General features: G+C 41.7%; 1 protein-coding gene across 19 annotated transcripts in view; it reads left to right on the forward strand.

Annotated features, from left to right (window-relative positions):
* Positions 1 to 20,187, forward strand: part of PPP6R3 (protein phosphatase 6 regulatory subunit 3) — a 126,740-nt gene that overhangs the window by 75,806 nt on the left and 30,747 nt on the right. For 12 of the 19 annotated variants that reach the window (XM_033861325.2, XM_073809288.1, XM_073809287.1 and 9 more), the window contains 7 exons: positions 3,427 to 3,556; positions 5,503 to 5,655; positions 7,690 to 7,839; positions 8,962 to 9,026; positions 11,374 to 11,489; positions 13,149 to 13,234; positions 19,822 to 19,908. In XM_033861325.2, the coding sequence (XP_033717216.1) occupies positions 3,427 to 3,556; positions 5,503 to 5,655; positions 7,690 to 7,839; positions 8,962 to 9,026; positions 11,374 to 11,489; positions 13,149 to 13,234; positions 19,822 to 19,908 (787 nt within the window). The remainder of the gene's footprint in view (positions 1 to 3,426; positions 3,557 to 5,502; positions 5,656 to 7,689; positions 7,840 to 8,961; positions 9,027 to 11,373; positions 11,490 to 13,148; positions 13,235 to 19,821; positions 19,909 to 20,187) is intronic. The other 7 variants (XM_033861318.2, XM_033861319.2, XM_033861320.2 and 4 more) reach the window with 2 other exon arrangements.

A 20,187-nucleotide genomic window follows, 5' to 3' on the forward strand; every position in this document is an offset into this window, starting at 1 on the left:
CGTTTAGACAGAAATCGGTAAGCACAGTACTAGCAATTCAGTGGACCTAATTGACGACACCAAGTGCTGGCAGGACTGCAGGGCAGCAGGAAATCTCATTTGTTGCCGGTGGAAATGCAAAATGGTGCAGCCACTTTGGAAGACAGTCTGGTAGTTTCTTAGAAAACTAAACATACTTTTACCATACAGTCCAGCAGTTGTGCTCCTTCATATTTACCCAGAGGAGTTGAAGACTTAGGTTCACACAAAAACCTGCACACAGTTGTTCAGCAGCTTTATCCACACTTGGCAAAGCTTGGAAGCAGCCAGGAGGTCCTCAGTAGGTGAGTGGATAAATAAACCGTAGTTCATCCAGACGGTGGAATATTATTCAGCACTAAAAAGAATGTGCCCTCATGCCATGAAAAGACATGGAGGGACCTTAAATGCAAATGAAAAAGAAAGAAGTGAGGGCGTCCCTGGGGGCGCAGTGGCTGAGAGTCCGCCTGCCGATGCAGGGGACGTGGGTTCGTGCCCCGGTCCAGGAGGATCCCACATGCCGAGGAGCGGCTGGGCCCGTGAGCCATGGCCGCTGAGCCTGCGCGTCCGGAGCCTGTGCTCCGCGGCGGGAGAGGCCACAACAGTGAGAGGCCCGTGTACCGCAAAAAAAAAAAAAAAAAAGAAAGAAAGAAAGAAAGAAAGAAGTGAAAGAAGCCAGTCTGAAAAGGCTACATACATTCTGGAAAATGTCATATTTTACTGTGGAGACAGTAAAAAGATCACGGTTGCCAGGGGTTGGCAAGGGGAGTGAAATGAATAGGTGGAGCACAGGGGACCGTTAGGGCAGTGAAAATGCTCTGTATAATATCGTAGTGACCAATACATGTCATTATTTGTCCAAACCCATTAGAGTGAACCATAATGTAAGCTGGGTTCTGGGTGGTGATGATGTGTCAGTGTAGGTTCATGGATTGTAATAAACATACTCTGGTAGAGGATGTTGATAATGGGGAGGCTGTGCGTTTGTGGGGGCAGAGGGTATATGGGAGTCTCTGTACCTTCCCCTCCATTTTGCTGTGAACTTAAAACTGCTTCACAAAAATAGCTTTAATAAATATCAACCAGTATAACTGATACCAACAGACTAAAGAAGTCAAACCATGTGATCATTTCATTACATTCTTGTATGATAAAACCTCTCTGCAAATTAGGAATAGAAGGGAACTTGGAAACTGAAAAACAAAAAGAAAACCCATAGCTACCATCATTCTTAATGGGCAAAGACTGAAATCATAGCCCCTAAAATCAAGGACCATGGCAAGAATATTTCCCGTCACCAGTTCTATTCAGCCTCATGCTACAGGCCCTAGCGGTGCAGTGAGGCAGGAAAGAAAGAAAAGGCATCCAGATTGGGGACTAGGATGTGGACATACGTTTTGTGGGGGGACCATTCAGCCCACTGAACAGCTGAACCAAACAAACAGAGCCAGTGCTGGTGACAGTGAAGCCTCACACTCTCCGACTGGGATGTTAAGTCATGCTGCCATCTCCTAAGAACACCTGGCAGGTTTTTAACAAACAGACCTTTATTGCAGTATATTATCCAGCACTCTTAGATATTTACCCAAGAAAAGTGAAAATTGTGTCACACAGAAACTTGTGAGTGAATATTCGTGCCCTTTATTCATAATCATCCCAAACAGTAAATAAGCAAAGTTTCCTTAACTGGTGAGTGGTTGAGGGAGCTGCGTGGATGCAGATACCGTGCATCTGGACTGTAGATCTCTGTTCAGAGAGGAAAGGAACAGACTCCCGATGCCCCAAACAGCCATCACTTCTTGTGCCTTTCCAAGTCTGTGTTCCAGATTTCATGTATCTCTTCGGAATATCAGCACAGGTTTTGTTTTGGATTTGGCAGATTTTTACCTATATTTGAAAGGATTAAAATGTGAGAAACACCATGGATATTGATTGTAGTACCTGAGTCAAGGCAGGTACATAAATTGATGCTCACTAAGTATTTATTAGATGAACAAATAAAATGTATATGAATGATTAAGGAATTTTAGTATATGTTTTTGTATGGGTTTTTTTTTTTTTTCACATAAGTGGGGAAAAGCGGATCATTCTATAAATGTGGCTTAGAAGTGACTCGCCACTTGGGGAAAAAAATATCATGTCTATACCTGTTTTGCATAAAAATAAATTCCAGATGAGTTAAATGAAAAACACCAGAGGAAAAGTATGCAAATACTCATAGGATTATGGCATTGTAAAGAACTTTTAAGTATGGCTTCCTGGACAGAGACTATAGTGAAGAATGCTATATTTGGCCACATAAATTATTAAAACCCCTACACATTAAAAAGCACTATAATCAAAGCAAAAGGCCTTTATTCTGCCTACTCCCCCTTTCTAGGAATTGAGTTTCTGAAGGCTGTTCCGTGTAGCTCTTAGAAATCACTTGCCCGTGTGAAATATTTTCAAGTAACAGCCCTAATAACCACTCTCTAGGTGTTAGCTGTGTCCGGCAGCGCCCTCAGTCCTTTGTCCTCATTAGCGTGGTCCCCACAGCAGTCCTGGGGTAACAGCCCTAATAACCACTCTCTAGGTGTTAGCTGTGTCCGGCAGCGCCCTCAGTCCTTTGTCTACATTAGCGTGGTCCCCACAGCAGTCCTGGGAGGGACATTCTTCAGTGGTTCCCGTTTTCCATATTAGAACGAATTACTGGTGAGTGAAGGTCCAGGGTTCAGGCTCAGGCAGTCGTGCTCCAGCAGCTACATTGTTAAGCGCTAGTTTGCACTGACACACCACTCCCAGGTTTATCTTTTAATCTGAATTGTACACCCACATTTTTAGACCCCTCCCTCCTTATGTCCCCAAACTTTGAGAACCCCTGTGCTTTCTAAAACTGATTGGGATTTGGGAGTCTCATTCCGCTCGTAATTGTTTTTCTAAAAGGAGTGGTTTGTAATGAGTATAGATGAAGCTTTATGCAGAAGAGTAAGTTAAGACTTTTAAATAGGAAGCAGTGTTGATTAGTCAAAAGAAACTGTATAGAACTAATACAGGCTTGTTTATTATTAACAGTCTTCCAGTGGCAGGCAGTGTGATGTGTCCTGTAATTCAGGGATCTCCTGCTGCTTTCCAGATTTTCTGGTTAGAGACCTGATATTAGTACAATAGGTATAAGGAGTTAAAAGGTTTAGGAGAGAATGGGAAGAAATGGATATAATTTCTCACCTGACACTGTACATCTTTGGATTTCAGACCATGTTGGCTGATCCCTGTCAAGGTTTTATTACACCCTCTTCCTATCCTTCCAGAAATTTTGATATAATCACTATATATTCTATAGCTATCATGTATATCCCTATACGCTGATACGGAGCACCTTGAGTGATTTGCTCTGAAGTAATAAATAAAATTAACTTGCTTTGTTTCAAGATTTGAAGGCCATATAGAGATATGCCCACCAGGCATGAGTCATTCAGCTTGTTCGGTCAACAAGAGCGTTCTAGAAGCCATCCGAGGAAGACTTGGATCTTTTCATGAACTCCTGCTTGAGCCACCCAAGGTAAGGCAGCTCTCTGAAGCCCGTTGACCAGCCAGTAGCTAGATTTCAGCTGTTGTTAGAAAGTAGATGAACCTTGTGAGTTAAAGGACTGGCTGTGACTCCCATGTGCAAAGCATATTAGAAGGTACACGGGCAGTTGTTTTCATTGCTCTTGAGCTAGTTTTTAATTGGCTTTTATCGATATATAGCATCTAAATTGATGAATAGAATAGAATTAAAATTAAGTAAGTTACTCATCTGCTTAGGAAACTCAGCTTTTTGTTCTTCCTCTATATTCTGCATACTTACGTGCCAGTACAGTCGTTTTCCTCTCACAGCGTGTTATTGTCACATCTTTGAGGTAAAAGCTAACCGTTTAGGAACTAACCTTTGAAACTGAGCTGTCTTATTCAGAGTTGGAGCAGTGTAACCGCCTGATGAACAGGTATCTCATTTAAGAAGTAGTTGGCTGAATGTGACTTGGAGTGTTAGTTTTTCTGTCGGGAGCATCCGTGTGCTAATCCAGAAATGACTGTTAATCAGGCAGCCACTGAAAGCACAGACAGCAGACAGCGAAGACCTCCAAAAGAGGGGTGTCCAGGGTCCATAGTGGTGTCCTTCCGTGACACCCCACCCCCTCGGGTTGGCGCAGATCGAGCTTTAGGGGACAAGGCTCTTCCTTTTGGCATCTCTAGGGTGGAAGGCAGTTCCATGAGAGTTCTACCGCCTGCACTAGTTCTTACACTTTGGTTTTTCCTTCTGCCCTGCATCATTGCATCCAGCATCCCAGGCTCTGGAAAGTGTGTCTCTGTGACGTCTACGGTGCGAGTTACTGGGAAATTAGTAGACTAGTGTCTCCTTTCTAAAGTAGATGTTTTCTGTTTACTTAACCATCTTGTGGAGGGGGAGCTGGTGTTTAACTGTGGCGTCCTTTGTGCCAGACCTGGGAAGAAGAGGAGGGAGAGTAAGGAGAGGAGAAGGATTTGCTCAGGAGAAGAGAAGTGGAAGTTGGAGGGGAAGGAGGTCCTGTGAGAGGAGAGGGTGTGGCCAGGTTCCCCTGACCTGTGTCTCAGGTGCCACAGTCTTCTTTCTAGGTGGACAAAAAAGGCAGCGTCTAATATGGATTCTCACACTGGTACTCTTCTTGGGCCTAACTCGGAAGTAAGACAGTGTTTGGTTTGCCCTTCCTCTTGTTCACGGCTAGGAGTGAGTTCAGCTTGTGGCTGCTTTTTACTACATGATGTGGTGAGTGAGTAGGTCCGTGTTTATTAGAGCTGTGCCACAGGGAGTGAAACTGGGGGCCGTCCAGTTCCACTGGGCCTGGAGGAGCGCAGGCAGGGGGGCAGGGATCCCCTGTGGACGAGGACATGGAGAAGGGCATCCTCGCTTCGTTGTCACAGGTCATCATCCTTTCCTGCCAAACTTCTGAAGTTCCGGAATGTTCTGTGTCTGTCTTTTGTGATTTCAGAGAATAGAAACTCCCTTTTATGGACAAGAACAGGTTTGAGGTTGATCCTGTTTCAAGGTTGTGATCCAGAGGCAACTTCTGAGTTTGCACTTTTATCACAGATTTGGCAGAGATTGAGAACTGTGATCTAAAACCACTTGTAACTTTTCTTAGTTTCTTAGGTTTCTGGTCAGAATTGGAATATTGCACTTTTTTTTTCGTGGACTTCAGTAGCTTTCTGCTTCATTCCTGTGGTGTTTGCAATGTTGAAGGCAAGGGGGTACTTGACTTCTTATAAAATTTGTAGTCCAGGGAAATTACTTAATTGTTTTCCCTCATGTTCATTTCATCATATCTTAAAGATATCATCAGTAGGAGTTTTGGATTTTCCTTCAGGTGTAGAATTCAGGCCAAGTTGTTTGCAGGCTTAGTTTACCTAGCGTTGTATCTTAGTACATACTCCTACACCCTTTATTTGTTTACTGAACTGAATTTAATTGGAAAGCTTTTTCTTCCTCAGAAAAGTGTGATGAAGACTACGTGGGGCGTGCTGGACCCTCCCGTGGGGAACACCCGGTTGAATGTGATTAGGTTGATATCCAGCCTCCTCCAAACAAATACCAGCAGTATCAACGGGGACCTTATGGAGCTGAATAGCATTGGGGTCATATTGGTACGATATCCCCTGAAAGATGTCTTAATTTGCCCTTGATACTTTATGGATACATAACTGAAGGTAGAACCTCATAAATTTACAGTATGTGTCAATGACTTTCCTTGGTCGGAGTGTAAACAGTCTTTTATATAGTTTTCCCTTTGAGGTTATCATCAATTTTGAATGCTTTCAATTTTTCAGTAGTAATTTATTGTTGCCGTGCGTAAAGAACTGTATTAGAGAATTTGGAAGGTGATTAAGACAGATGTTTCCCTTGAGAAGCTCAGTCTCGTATGGAGGATAGAGTGAGTGTAATCACCCTCTTCAGGGGATTGTATTAGCAATAAACGACTAGGGCTTACAGCATTATTTTCTCTTCATAATTAGCCAAGGGACAAGCTTTGATCTTCTTTCCACTGAGATAGTATACGAGGTCTCTGACACTGTCTTGATTTGAGTCTAAAAGACTGTTTCAATTTAGTGTGAGACTATCTTTTGATTTAGTCTGCTTCAGTGGAAGCAGAAGGGAATGTAAGGGAAAAAGAAGAGCCCAGGAATTACCTGGACTTCCCTGACCCCTGAGTTCCCCAGCTCCAAGGCCTGTGTTTGGGATCCATGGGCCTGGCCCCGGGGCCTCTGCTTGCTCTGTCCTGCCTCTGCACAGCACAGATGGGTTCCCAGGACCCACACTGTACACCCGCTGGCCACACTGTGCACTGGGAGGAACTTGGCGTGTGTTTCAAAGGAGAGTCTGGGTGTTTGCTCTTTACATGAAAGGTATTGAATGTACACTTCATATACATTTCTCATGTGATCCTAGGTATAAAACTTCATATACATTTCTCATGTGATCCTGGGCATGATTTTTCAGATCATGCCCAGATAGGGGATACATTCCATGGCTAGTAAGTGGTGGAGCAGGATTTGAATTCACATCCAGTTTCAAACCCATGCATGCTCTATCAACCATTCCCTTTGTTCTTCCTAGTGTCACTGAGATAGATACTTCAGTTGTTTTTCAGCTTTGTGTTAAATGACATAGCAGTAGAAGACGTAGAGAGCAGGAACATTTGGAGAAAGATGAGACGCTACAGGATTGCAGTTTCCTTGCCAGCATAACCCTTGCCCTCTGGGGACATAGTTTTTGCCCTACCCTCTGACAGGGTTATAACTTCCTAATCCTGTCTCTGGGCGTCTCACTGAAGTCGTCAATCACTAGTCTTTCATCTTCCTAGTAGTAAGTTTACAGCTATTGTTAATTCATTCTGTTGTTAATCTTAGAGCTTCTTTTGAGTGATTAATATGATAAAACTCCTAAGTGGATCATTAATCATTATCTTTTCATTTTGAGATTAGATAACCAAGACTCAGCGATATCCTGAATACATACTTGATGCATTTGTGCTTTTTGGAATTGTCTTTTTTTGTGTGTGTGCTACTGTTACCTTTTCAGGTAATCTGGAAAACCCTTGCACCTCCAGGAGTTCCGCACGTCACCACCTCTCATACCTTTCTTATTTTGCTCTATCCACTGATAGTTCTATGAGTTTTGAATGCCCGAGTGGTTATTTTTTTTAAGGTGTGAGCACCTCAAGATTGGAGACCGTATTTTTGTCTGTCTCCCAGGTTGCACCTAGCACTGTGTGCTGCTCAGAAGTCATCAGTAAGCATTTGTTGAGGCAAAATGAAATTCTCATAAATTTCTTTGGAAATTTACTGAACTCTTAATATCTGTATTAGTCACGTTGAAAACAAAAAGACACTCTCTTTCTGTCTGAGAAATTTATTATTGTCTTTATGTGTTTATTGTTGGTCTCTGTTAGTTTCCATGCAAATTCTGACATGTTAAATGAGCAAATACCATGCTATTTAGTCTATGAAGGCATTTTAAACTGCATTTAAAATAAAATGTGTTCCTTTTAATTTGTCCTATTGTACTAGGAACACATCATTTTCACTTTATTAATTCATTATTTGGTGAATGTGTTGCGGTAGTGGCTTAAACATGGAGGAGACTGAATAAAAGAAAGCATTATTTTTCTTTTTTTGTAGGACATGTTCTTCAAATACACATGGAATAACTTTTTACACACACAAGTGGAAATCTGTATTGCACTGATTCTTGCAAGTCCTTTTGAAAACACAGAAAATAGCACAATTACTGATCAAGACTCCACTGGTGACAATTTGTTATTGAAACATGTAAGCTTACTTGGTGTCTTTTTTTCTGCCACTCCTGGTTATAGCATTTTTCTGCTTAAGGTGTGAAGTGAATTGAGGTTTAAGGGTGGGAGGTTAGATTTCAGAGTCTGAATATTTAACTTGTAATGGTACTTTTAACCAGTGATTCTGTAAATCATATCCTGGACAATTAACCATTACATGAACTTTAAAAAAAAAAAAAAGGCTAAGTGGCTTGCTTATTTGGGAAAATTAATAAATTTGAAGATTTAGAAATCTTTTGGAGATTAAAAGAACAATGCAAATTTAAATACTGCAGAAAACATTTGAACCAATTATTTGGCTTGCCAGAGTTTTAATTTCTTGTGCTGAATATATGACTGAAAGTTGGGAGAAGTGAGTTCTTATGCAGTGTGGAGGAAGCCTCTTCTGGGGGTCTGTTTTCTTTTGTTAAATATGAGGTGATTTTACTAAGTCAGTCTTCAGGTTTCTTCTTGCTCTGAAGTTCTGTGATTGTGTGACATTCTCTAGCTCATACTGGGTTACGCCCAAACCTTGAAGATGGGAAAGGCTAACCTGGAGTAACCAAGTAGATGGGGAAGACAAATGACATTTGAATAAGACTGGCTGTGCACATTCGATAATGCAGCCCACAGCACTGGTCATTGGCGTGCGGGAGTTTGGCAAGCCACACCTATTTTTAATACGAATGCAGTAATGTTAGCTCATAGAGAAGTAAGTGTTGCTCGCATTTAAAATGTACAAGTATTGCTGTGGATTGTGAGTTAAATTTTTGCCAAGGCATAATTTTCTTTATTCCATTTCAGAGTAAAACCTGTCTTTTGCTTTAGGTCAGCTGCTCACTGGTAGCAGTACTTGAAATATATTATTTCCTCGTAGGTTCACTGCTAAAGGCATAGATCCTGTCTTGAATCCCTGTAGTGTTCTGGGGCCCTTGAGTAAATTTATTTTCACGGTGCATCTGATTTAGCCAGTAATTCACAGCTGTATTAGGCTTGCTGGGTTATATGTATAAAGTGATAGGTATCACTTTTCTGTTTAACTAGAGTTCTGTTTCACTTTAAAAATTTGACACTTTGACATTTATGTCAATGTTAAACTGGAACGTTCCTTTTTATTCAGCTCTTTCAAAAATGTCAATTGATAGAACGAATACTTGACGCCTGGGAAATGAACGAGAAGAAACAGTAAGTAAATTGTTTTCTGATAGGAGTTCGGTTTGATTTTTAATTTGAAGAAAATATACTCCCTTGCCCTAGACAGGGAACAATGAATATAATAATTACATGGTACAGGCCACTTTACAGTTACAAATGGTTCTCTTGGGACTTCCAGATTATTTAATTGTAACAGATATTTTTCTAGTAATTTACTTTTAGATCCCCCTGTCTTTCTACCTGTCTTGAAAGAACAGGGGTTGGGAGTACTCCCCACCTTTGTTGCTGCCTTTGCAACTTCTTGGTCCTTTCTGAATGGCTGTTTTTCTGAGAATAATGGGGAGTTGAAGGGAAAGAATTACAAAGTAAAGTCCTCCTTAATTAGCACCTTTGTCCTTGTTACCCGGGTTCTCATGGAAGAAAAGAGTCACTTTGTGCTTGGAGCTAGAGGGAGGGTAAAATTGCTTAGTATTTCCTTTTTTAGAAAATTTCCGTTAGCTGATTGGCAAGATTACTTGAAGTATTAGTTGCTGCGTGTGAGTAGCTTTGTTACACAGAGTTTTTTTCCCTAGTGGTTTTGTCTGAAACAGGCATTCCTCTCTAATGCCCTGGGAGCTTTTATGCCATCCCATAGATTCTGAAGCAGGTGGGTATGTTTGGGAAACACTCTCAAGGTATACTTCTTGCGTTTGTTTTTAAGTCAGGTTTATTGAAGTATACATTTTTGGGTATACATTTCTAGGAATTCTGACAAATGCATTCAGTCATGTAACCATCACAGACAAGACACAGAACGTTTCCATCACCCCATAAAGTTGTCACATGCCCCTTTATAGTCTAACCTTTCTCAGGATCTCCCTGCTCTGTGTCTCTGTTCAGATGTCTCTTGCAGTGCCCAGGAGAGCTAGGTAACTCACGGGAGCTGCCTGCTTTGTTTTCTGGGGTTTGGTTTTTAAAAATTGCTTACTAAACACCGATAGGGCTTTGCTTTGACTCTGGGTGGTGAAAGGTGGCGTGTAGGTTGAGGGTGGCAGGGGTTCAGTCTTGGTGGACCTCAGATACTTTCCTCCAAATGGAGCTCCTTTGGGGTGCTGTCTGTGGCCAGAGTGGCGTCTCTGGTTATGTGTCTGCCTCATCTTAGCCTTCCTTGACCCCCTTCCTCTCTGCTTCCTCGTCTCGCCAGTGCTGAGGTGTCCTGTGTGCTCTACTTCCCGCAAGCTCCATCCTCTGAAGGCCTGGCTAATAATATTCCTCCCCTCTTGGGGAGTCCTGAAAGAGCTTTTTAAGGTTTCCTTGAACAGGAAGGCTAAAGAAAATTTGGAGCCTTGGGCCAAAAAACTTGGAGATGGGTGTTTGTTTTCCCTTGTGAGGGTTTGAGGGAATACCAGAGTTTCTGACTAAGAATTTGCCCAGAAGGAACACTCCGGTCGTGGGATCTTACTGTGAAACTGAAAGAGGCTCATAGCAGTTCAGCTAAGGTCAACCTTATGCCTTCAGACCCTTAGGTATTCCCAGGCCCTCTACTAAGCTTATTAGCAGATATTTCATTTTCCAGGCAAGCCTACAAGCACAGTATGGTTTTTCTTAGTGACTCCTGAAAGATTCTCCCTGGAAGCAAAGAGCTCTTCGGTTTGTTTCCTCCTGTCTGCAATCGAAAGTCTTTTGTTTCATAGAATTTAAAGACTTGACACTTTGTAAATATTCGGGCGGAGAAATCACTGTGATGTGAAAAGTTTGTCTAAATGTAAAGATGGGTCATAGTTGTGAAGATTGGACTCTTAAGTGGGGAAGGGGTGAGGAGTAATGTGAATGTCTGTGTCCAAGTGGGAAGTGGGCCAGATACAAGTTGACTACCTCTCATCTTGGCCAAGTCCTCAAATCAGCTAATATTTTAACTTGAGAAATGCCATTGGTAGATAACTATCTCGATGATTGATTGATACAATTAAAATTTGATATCTTAGCAAAATGAACCAGCAGAATTCTCACCTCATTTCCCTACAATCTGTTTAAAGTCTGAAAAATAGTTTCACAGAAAGATAGGAAGGAAAGTTACAGAATCATTAGGCATCAGTGAATGTTTGGGGTTTTGTTTTTAAAGATACTGTGTTACTGAGGATGGTTGGTTTGAGTCTTTGAACAGAGTTTGTCCTGTTGACTGAGGCTACAATGTAGTCTTTTGAATAGACAGTTGCTGCCACACTCCCACCCCCTACCCCTACCCCAACCTGGTTATATTACGTACCCTCTTCTTCCGCCTGTTCTTGTCTTTAGTGCCTCAGTTTTTAGAATGATTGCTTAAATCCACTGTACTTACCAAGCTGTTCATCACTCCATCCTCTCAGGAGTCTGAATATTTGTCCTTTACCCCTGGTAGAGCCGAAGGAGGAAGACGGCATGGCTACATGGGACACCTGACAAGGATAGCCAACTGCATCGTGCACAGCACTGATAAGGGCCCCAACAGCGCCTTAGTACAGCAGCTCATCAAAGGTAATGGGTTTATGGAATTTTCATTACATTTTTGTTGGATTGGAGAAAGGATTTAGGGGTAAAGTGGAAATATTCATAGCTTTTTAAATAGCTGTCTGAAGAGTTTCCTTATATTATCTCGAGATTTGAATGAGGCTCTTGAGAAGGTGTTTGAACAATATAGATTTTTGCTGTATCTCTGTTCTTAGTTCTGCAGTCCTTTTATTAAGTATTGGCAGGCTCAGCGGGTAACTAGTTACCCACTTTCATTCTCTAAGGGTATTGCTCACTAAACCGTTCCTTTGAGCTTGAAGTACTCGTAGGCTGACAGTTGAGCCACTTGAGCTACAATTACTCTTGCTTTTTATTTTCTTCTGAAGTCCCCTACATAGCCTATGGATTGAGTTCCTTTAATGGGCATATTAAAGCATTTAACAGCATTTTTTCCGTCTCTCTATTACTAAAATGAACAATATTAGCCAATATCCTAAAGGACTCTTTCTGCACTAGCATTTGAATTTAATCAGCCCAAGGTTACTTGGAAGAAACCGTATTGATGCCTTTTACACTGGCACCAAGGCCTTGAGTCCATCTCCTCCCAAATGAGAGCATCAAGAACTCTGTGTGCTCCAGGTTTGGTACCAGTGGGATTACTAGTCCTGTGACTTACTCTGAAGGCAAAACATCTTCAACCTCTGTGGTATAACATTCGTTCAGTTATTAACTTGCTGAAAATCATCTCTCAGTCTATCCTACTATTTCTCTCTTAAGAATGTTTGTGTTCAAGAGGCTGTTACCTATTGAATGTGCACGAAAAGTATAGTTGTGGCCCAGTGATGGACAAATTGGGGCTAGCGCACCTGTAATTTTGCTTCTTGAGCGAGATGTTAGCCAGATCATCACACTTTATGTCCTTTGCTGTGCACGTAAATTGGCCATGTGTATGATTTTTTGTTTTTAGATCAGCCTTCGTTTTATGGAAGTTGCTTGCCTTTGTAAGAGTGTGTACACACGTGTGTTTAAGCCATAATTGTCAGATGACAGACAGCCTTAGTGAGGCCTCCAAGATTACAGCTATAGTTGCATTTTCTCAGAAAAGTATTTGTGTATCCTTTTCTTTACAGTTTCTGTAGACGGTAGCTTTCACTATTGCATACGGATCCATATGTTGGCCTATGACACAAACACTTAGGAAACATTATCTTTGAGCAATTTGAGAAGCCAAACTGGGTTCCGTGGGACATTCATTGGCCAGATGCCAGTCAGTTTCTCAAGAAAGTGCGCAAGAGCTGACATTTGCAGTGTTTCCTAAACTCACACGACCATGAAGCAAAACTGCTTTTACCCCCACCTTAAAGACCGTTATCTTTACAGGGAACTTATCAGAAACATATTTTCCAGGTTAAGTTTTTAGCAAAAGGTCTTTAAAAACTTGTTGAATTCAAAGAACTGCTTAGGGCTCTTAGCATCAAGCATAGACCGTGGTGGGGAGGGGGTTCCTGAAAAGTTCTCGGGGTTCAGACTGAGCATGGCTATACCCCGAACCTCCGAGAGCTCAGCCTGCAGGGATTGCTTGCCTTTGAGGAACCACGTGGGTGGTGCCCTCTCGAGTTACCTGTTTATTTGTCTGTGTGCAAGTCACTGTAGTGATAATGTTTTTTTCCTTTTCTCCCTCTGAAGATCTTCCAGACGAAGTCAGGGAGCGATGGGAGACGTTCTGCACAAGCTCCTTAGGAGAAACTAACAAGAGGAACACGGTAGATCTAGTAGGTTCTACAAGGTTACATTTCTGTGATTTCAGTGCTCTTGGCCTTTGCCCGTCTATTCAGAAAGATGTGAGACATCTTCCACTTGTCCTGATAATTGTAGGCCAAGCTCATGTTTCTTACCAGTAAAAGAGGTCAGTGCCCACCGTACTCTTGCTAATTTGTCTAGTCAACTTCCAATTCCTGCTTAGGATGACGTAAGGGTACAAAGAAGCTACTCATACCTGCTCCCACTGTACTCGGTTTCCACCTCCCTCAGTGCCCTGCTCCCCAAGCACCTCAACAGAGCAGCCTCTAGCCTTCCTTTTACTGTGTTGGGTTTGTTGCCTTATGCCTAAATAACCCCGGGTGGTTAGAAAACCTAAGTATTCGATATTTTCTAATGTTACTGAGTTGAGTTGACCCTCATTAAAGTCATTCCCAGTGGGGGAAAATTTTATAGATGACTTTGAAAACCCCAGCTTTAATAGATTGGTACTTTGAGCCAGGGAATAATGGCATTGATAATATTCTTAAAAATTATATTGGACTTTGGAATGTAGTCTTTGTTTTCTTTAATACGTTAAGTTTTAAGGTAAGTATTGCTTTTGCTTTTCAAGGAAAAGCATTTCCTTTTGCAAGCACATGCCAGCTGATAGTTGAGGTGGTGGCCTTGACTCTACATGGAAGTAGGTGTGTCAGGCATTTAATTCTGTATTTGAAATTCAGCAGCCGCAGTCTTGCATTTCTAATATACAGTAACGCCTCGATTGTTAGGCAGCCTTATCTGCTCAGAGCAGAGCCTAGAAATGGGGTGGGGGTGGTGCTGCAGAGCGGTCACTAGTCATCCTGCGTCACCCGCCCGAAGGGCCCGTTGCCTCCTGCTTTGCAGATTGTCTAACAAGTTTGGTTATCTTTTTCCAGACTCTTGACAGGTTGGTGGCTTGTTCAGGTGGATATAGTGAGAGAATTATTAGGTATTAGGAGTTGGAAGAAATATGAAGTTGAGAGAGAACTGTAAAAAGGGAGCTGTGTAGGGACATTTAGTTAAAATAGATTTGGTGGCCCTTATTGTCGCAGGGTGTCACAGCCCAACAGAGGAAATGGCATTCACTTTGACAGCCCTGAGGGATCAAGGAAGGGTTAAGTAACTTTTAATGAATGTATTACCCACTGTACATTGTTTCTTTCCCCCCAGTCAAATTGGTTAAAATTCTGGATCATCAGGGTCTTATTGTAGGGTGAAATTGTTCTCTCATACTGTTAAATTGAACCTTTTAATTTTAGAGGTTCCCAGATTGATTCCTTGTTAAGAATGCAGGAAATGTGGTCTCCTTGAAGGGGATTTTTGCCTTGTTTCTTATTCGTAAAGAAATAGGAGTATTAATTCTGATCTTGCTTGGGAAACTTCGTCAAAAATTGCCTTTTGGGGCTTCCCTGGTGGCGCAGTCGTTGAGAATCTGCCTGCTAATGCAGGGGACACGGGTTCAGGCCCTGGTCTGGGAGGATCCCACATGCCACGGAGCAACTGGGCCTGTGAGCCACAACTACTGAGCCTGCGCGTGCTCCTCAACAAGAGAGGCCGCGATAGTGAGGGGCCAGCGCACCGTGATGAAGAGTGGCCCCCACTTGCCACAACTAGAGAAAGCCCTCGCGCAGAAACGAAGACCCAACACAGCCAAAAATTAATTAATTAATTAAAAAAAATAGTTAAAGCTTTAAAAAAAATTGCCTTTTGATTGACTTCAGAGGTAGAAGTAAAGAATGTCCAGGTAAACTTGTTGTTATCAGGATTTTTTTAAAAAGTTATCTTTGGTAATTCAAGCAGATTTCTTTTGTGAGTAGTTTAAATATTTATAAAGATGGACTTTCATTGCAGTTCAGGTAGCACTCAGCTACTTTGCACGATGCCGTCAGTTATCTAGTCTGTGACTGTGTGTAATGTCATGTATGTCCACACAGAGGAGCGTGGGCTTGCCCTGCATAATTAGTGCACAGCCCTTTGGGGTCAGACACATCTAGACATACATTTACACCTGTGTTGAAGGAAAAAATCATCACGGGCTCCACCTATCACGCTGATTGAAGCTCAGTTCTCCTTTGCCTATTGCACTTTCTGCCGTAATACTTGGACTACATAGATAATCTACAGTAAAACAAAAGAAGGAGAAGTTCGCTTATATAGCAAAAGTGGTAAGATATATAGAGCCCTGTTAGCATTGCTCATATCCTTTGTTGACTTAGCCCCACTCTGTGCTTTTGTTGTTTCTTGAGACTTTTGTGTTGATCTCTCAGGAGCTCTTCACTTCCTTGGTTTCAAATACCCAGTACTAAAATACTACCTCTACTTAGTCTTAAGTCCTTCTAATAGGGAATTTTGCTTTGTAGTATTTTTAGGGATATGGGTATTCCAAGTTTTAAGGATCCTTATACATTAATCCTGGGCCGCCAAGGAGAGTTGAACTGTAGCCTCCAGGCTCTTCATTTTCTGCCCAGAATGTTTCAGGCTATATCCCACATGTTCCAGGGAAAATGTGCTGTTGTGAATATTATTATAAACACAGTTTGGTACGTGCAGTGGGTGTTGCCCTTGCAAAAATGTCATACAGAAATGTCATGCCCACTAAGTCGTGTAGTGCAAAGTCCAAATAAAAGCATTCCCTTCTAATTGCTTCAGGCATACTCATCACTGAAATTGGCAGTTAAATAATACATTGCTTATTCCCTACCTCCCTCCCCAAATAGATAGATTAGATACACTGCCCTGACTTAGTTGGTTTTAGGATGATGGCTCAGATACCTCTCTGGGAATTATTTCAGGTATATTCATAGGACTTGGGTCAACTAGTAGTTCAGCACCAAATGCTTGAGTTAGTGCATTGTTAGCTTGCCCTGGCCTGTTCTTTATTTTCTAGCCACAGCCAGGATTCGTTTGTTTATACAGCAAACACTCACCTATTCTACTGGCTGTGGGCCTGAGGACTTGCTCGGTTATGTAGGATAAGCTGTGCCAGCCCCAGGCTCCTGCCATCTTCTAGGGCAACATCTGTCTTCCAGCTCCTATCACTTCTAGGGCAACATTTGAATTACCTTCTCTCTGAGATCTTTGAAGTACTTTAATCTTCTGACCCCGTCATGCCAAAGTATATGAACAAGAGATTCATATACTGCTTATGTTTTTATGTTGGGAGTTTATCATGAGTAAAATTTGGTGTTTTAATTATATCCAGAGGCCGCATTGTTTTGACTAAGCCCCCAAACTGTAAAAATTGGTAAGGATTTAGATACAGGAAATTTAGATAACGTAGGCAATGTTTCTGTACTGACTTTGGAAGATTGAGTTTCTTTCATTCTCGGCCTGCCTCTCCAAGGGTGAGGATCTTTTTTTTAAGGTTGAGGTAGTTTATGAGATAGTTTATGGAGGTTGTGTAGAGTAATACAAACATGCATGTATGGATTGCCTGGAGATCCAGCAGGTCAAGGCGGAACGTCTGAGGTTTTGCATTTCTAACCATCCCCAGGTCATGTAAGTGCTGGGGGTCCACAGTGGGACCACGTGCAGCAAGGAGCAAGTGTCTGTAGCTTCCACTTTTCACTGGAGGTTACCAGTTATCAGGTTACCAGTTATCAAGTCATACTTAGGATTCTCCTAGCAACCTAATCAGCCAAGATGAAGAAAACTCTTATTTGCTTTTTCTTTTAAAGACAGTTAATAAAACTGAAATTTTATTATGAAAGAAGGTAACAACTCAAAAGCTTTTTTTTTCACTGCAGCTTCAAGAGTATAGTTTACTTAGAATGCATCTTGCTTGGCAAGAATGTTCTTATGTACTTGTTACTTTTTTTAAAGTTATGATTCTGTATTCTCATTTAGTGATTTACTAGTATTCGTGAAATATTTGAGGGGCTGCTGTGTGCTGGACACTGTGGATATTGCACTAAACAAGATTGGCAAAAATCCGTGCCTCAGTGGAGATGGGTAAACAGATGGAGGGTAAACTCGGGGGAGGGAGTCGGGGAGTGTTTTGGGCAGATGTGCAATTTAGAATTAGGTGGTCTAGGAAGACGCCATGGAGAACGTTTGTGTAGAGGCTGGAGGGAAGTGGGGCAGGAAGAGCGAGTGCAGAGACCGGCACAGCGCCCGCGTGGCTGTATCAGAGCGGGCCAGGGAGAGAATGGGAGGAGAGATTTAGAGGTTCTGCGGGCCAGATCTCATGCAGCTTCACGGCAGGCTCCTGGGGTTGTGATCTTAGTGAGATGAAACCGTTAGGTTTGGAACTAAATAAAAAGTGACACGATTTGATGTCAGTGATTTAAAATCCTGTAATGATTTAAAAGATCATTGTGGCTGCTGGATTGAGTATAGACTATAGTGGGACAAAAGGTCGAGGCAGGGACACTGGTTAGATGCCTAATATAGTGTTAATCCAGACGAGGGAGAAACTTTCCACTAAGGAGGTGATAATAGACTTGATGAGAAGTGATGGGATTTTAGGTTCCATTTTGACAGTAGAATGGACAGATGTGGGTGAGACAGAAGAAACAAGATGACTAAGATTTTAGCTGGAAGAAGAGGAATGAAAGAGGCATTTCCTGAGCTGAAGATGCCTCAAAAGGGGTGTGTTTTGGAAGCTTAGATCAGGGACTGAGATGAACAAGTTTTCCCCTGTAGGTAAATTAAACGATCTTTTAGCTCATTTTATTAATAACGATTTCAGACTGGGTATGGTGTAGGTAGGATCAGAGTCCCCACATCTTTTAGAAACATAATTGAGAAGGGGTGCAGGCATTGTGTTATTATTAATAATAACTTGGTAAAACAGTAGTTTCTTTTTGGAGGAAAAAATTAATTGCTTTGAGGATACAAGTTAAGGAGAATATATAAGGGGGTCACAGTGTCTGGCACATAGTAGTTGCTCAACAAAAGCTAGTTGCTTATTTTAATTAATGACCTGATAAAATCTTATTTTGTAGCAAAAAGTATGAATGAGGACACATTATATCCTTTTTGAACTTAAACAAGACATACTAGGAGTAGTCAGCTCCTTCTTTTCCTCTCTAGTTCACCGAGCTTGCTCTTTGAATTGTCTTCTGTTTTTGTGCCCTCCCCGCCCCCCGTGGTGCTGCACCCCTACAACACACATGGGCTTAATATGATTCTTGTACTGGCCAGCCAAGTTGCCCGAAGCTCCTAAATCCACTGCAGTGGGACAGCTTGACCTGCTCTTGACTGCAGTTGCCCTGCAAGGTGCCAGCTGCCATGACCAAGCAGTATTCCACCACCTCCTTTCTGCATCCTGGCTGGGCTCTTGTGGAACACCCTCACCCCCATATCTTTCCCACCAGCTTGCTAAAGCCACAGTTGACTCAAGCAGGTTCCCTTCATTGATCACAAATTCTGCCTTTGATTTCATCAGACCAGATTCAAAATTAGTGTTAATGCTTTCTCTATACTTTAGGGAGGATAGAGAGGGAATTAATTGGAAACACTGGGTTATTCACTTTTACTCAGTATCTTCACCAAAGATAGCCAGACAAAGGGAAAAGAGATTAATTTTATTCAGGCAGTGATTTATTCAGAATTTCATAAGCCATACCACATACAAACTCAGTTGGATTCTACTTTGGGCTTCTTGAATCAGTGTTGGAACATCACAAAGCAAACCAGGCTGGTGTCTATAACTCTAGGCTTCTAGGCACAGCTTCAAGGGCTGGCAGGTAACGGCTGCTTGTGTCTCCCCCAAGGACAGTGCTCTCTGCCCAGAACACTTCTACAAAAAGTACGGGACGAATAACTCAGAAAATACAGTGTAAGTTACCCTTAGAAGTATAGTGCTTGTTCTTAGAATTTTACAGACTGTTCATTTTTATTACTTGCTGTAGAGCAATTACTGTCATTAGTGTGGTGCTTAGCCATTTGTATATCTTCATTTCTAATTGTTAATACATTTATGAATTAATAAAAATCACTTACCATGAATTGGTGAGCAGTTCGTGTTTATGCTTTTGCTTATTAATGTGAGTTGGTTTTAAGTTGTGAGGGCAGGGGGTTACGTTTTAAGTGGCAGAAGACTTGGGGTCTTGTAATGAGCAGGGGACTACTGACCTAAGTCATATTTAGCATTTATGAACAATGCTTTTCTTAGAATGGGCAAGAAATGCAAGAATTTAAAGTGAAATGGTTGTATTTAAACCTGACCTTTCTAGTGGCTCATTAGTGATCCCTGGGAATTGCAACTTTACCCTTCAGGCTTGGCATATTTAATTATTTCTATATTTTATCTGAGCCATTAACTTCTTCCTTCCCTTTTACCAAAATCACTTAAATGGAGTACCACAGCTCTCACATGCTTTCTGGTGCTGTTAATCATGAGTGAAGTAACCACAGGTGGGCAGCAGAAGGACAGGTAGCCAAACCGTCTGGCTGAGTGAAGTGTACCCTTGAATTACTGGGTGGATTTATTACAACTTAGCTGTTACTTATTTTTGTTCCTGCTGTTGTTAACACATTGAGAGAAAAACTAAATGTGATTTTTCCGTAAAAATGCTGATACAAATGTCCAAAACTTTTCTCTGTTAAATAGTTTTTTACATTTCTATGCATATAGGTTACAACCTGCCATATTCATTCATCCAGTGATGATGAAATTGACTTTAAAGAAACGGGTTTCTCACAGGATTCTTCTTTGCAGCAAGTGAGTCATGCCTAAAGTTTTGCTTTTTGTTTTATTTTAAATGCTTAGTTTAGTTGCCATTTGTGAATCAGCGTTGGAGTGAGACATGCATTAGGTTGTGATTTGGGGTTAACCTGTTAGCTAGGCAAAGACATTTAAAAGAGGAAGCGTTGGGTACATGAGAGGAAGGTTTATGTTGATTGTAATTCCAGGGAATGTTTCTTCAGATCTGATAATAATGATGAGTCCGGTAAATTTTCAGGAGATTTGAATGAACTGAACAGTTCAGTAAGCGCCTCA

The sequence above is a fragment of the Tursiops truncatus genome, chromosome 8 (assembly GCF_011762595.2).
Source record: "Tursiops truncatus isolate mTurTru1 chromosome 8, mTurTru1.mat.Y, whole genome shotgun sequence".
NCBI lineage: Eukaryota > Metazoa > Chordata > Mammalia > Artiodactyla > Delphinidae > Tursiops > Tursiops truncatus.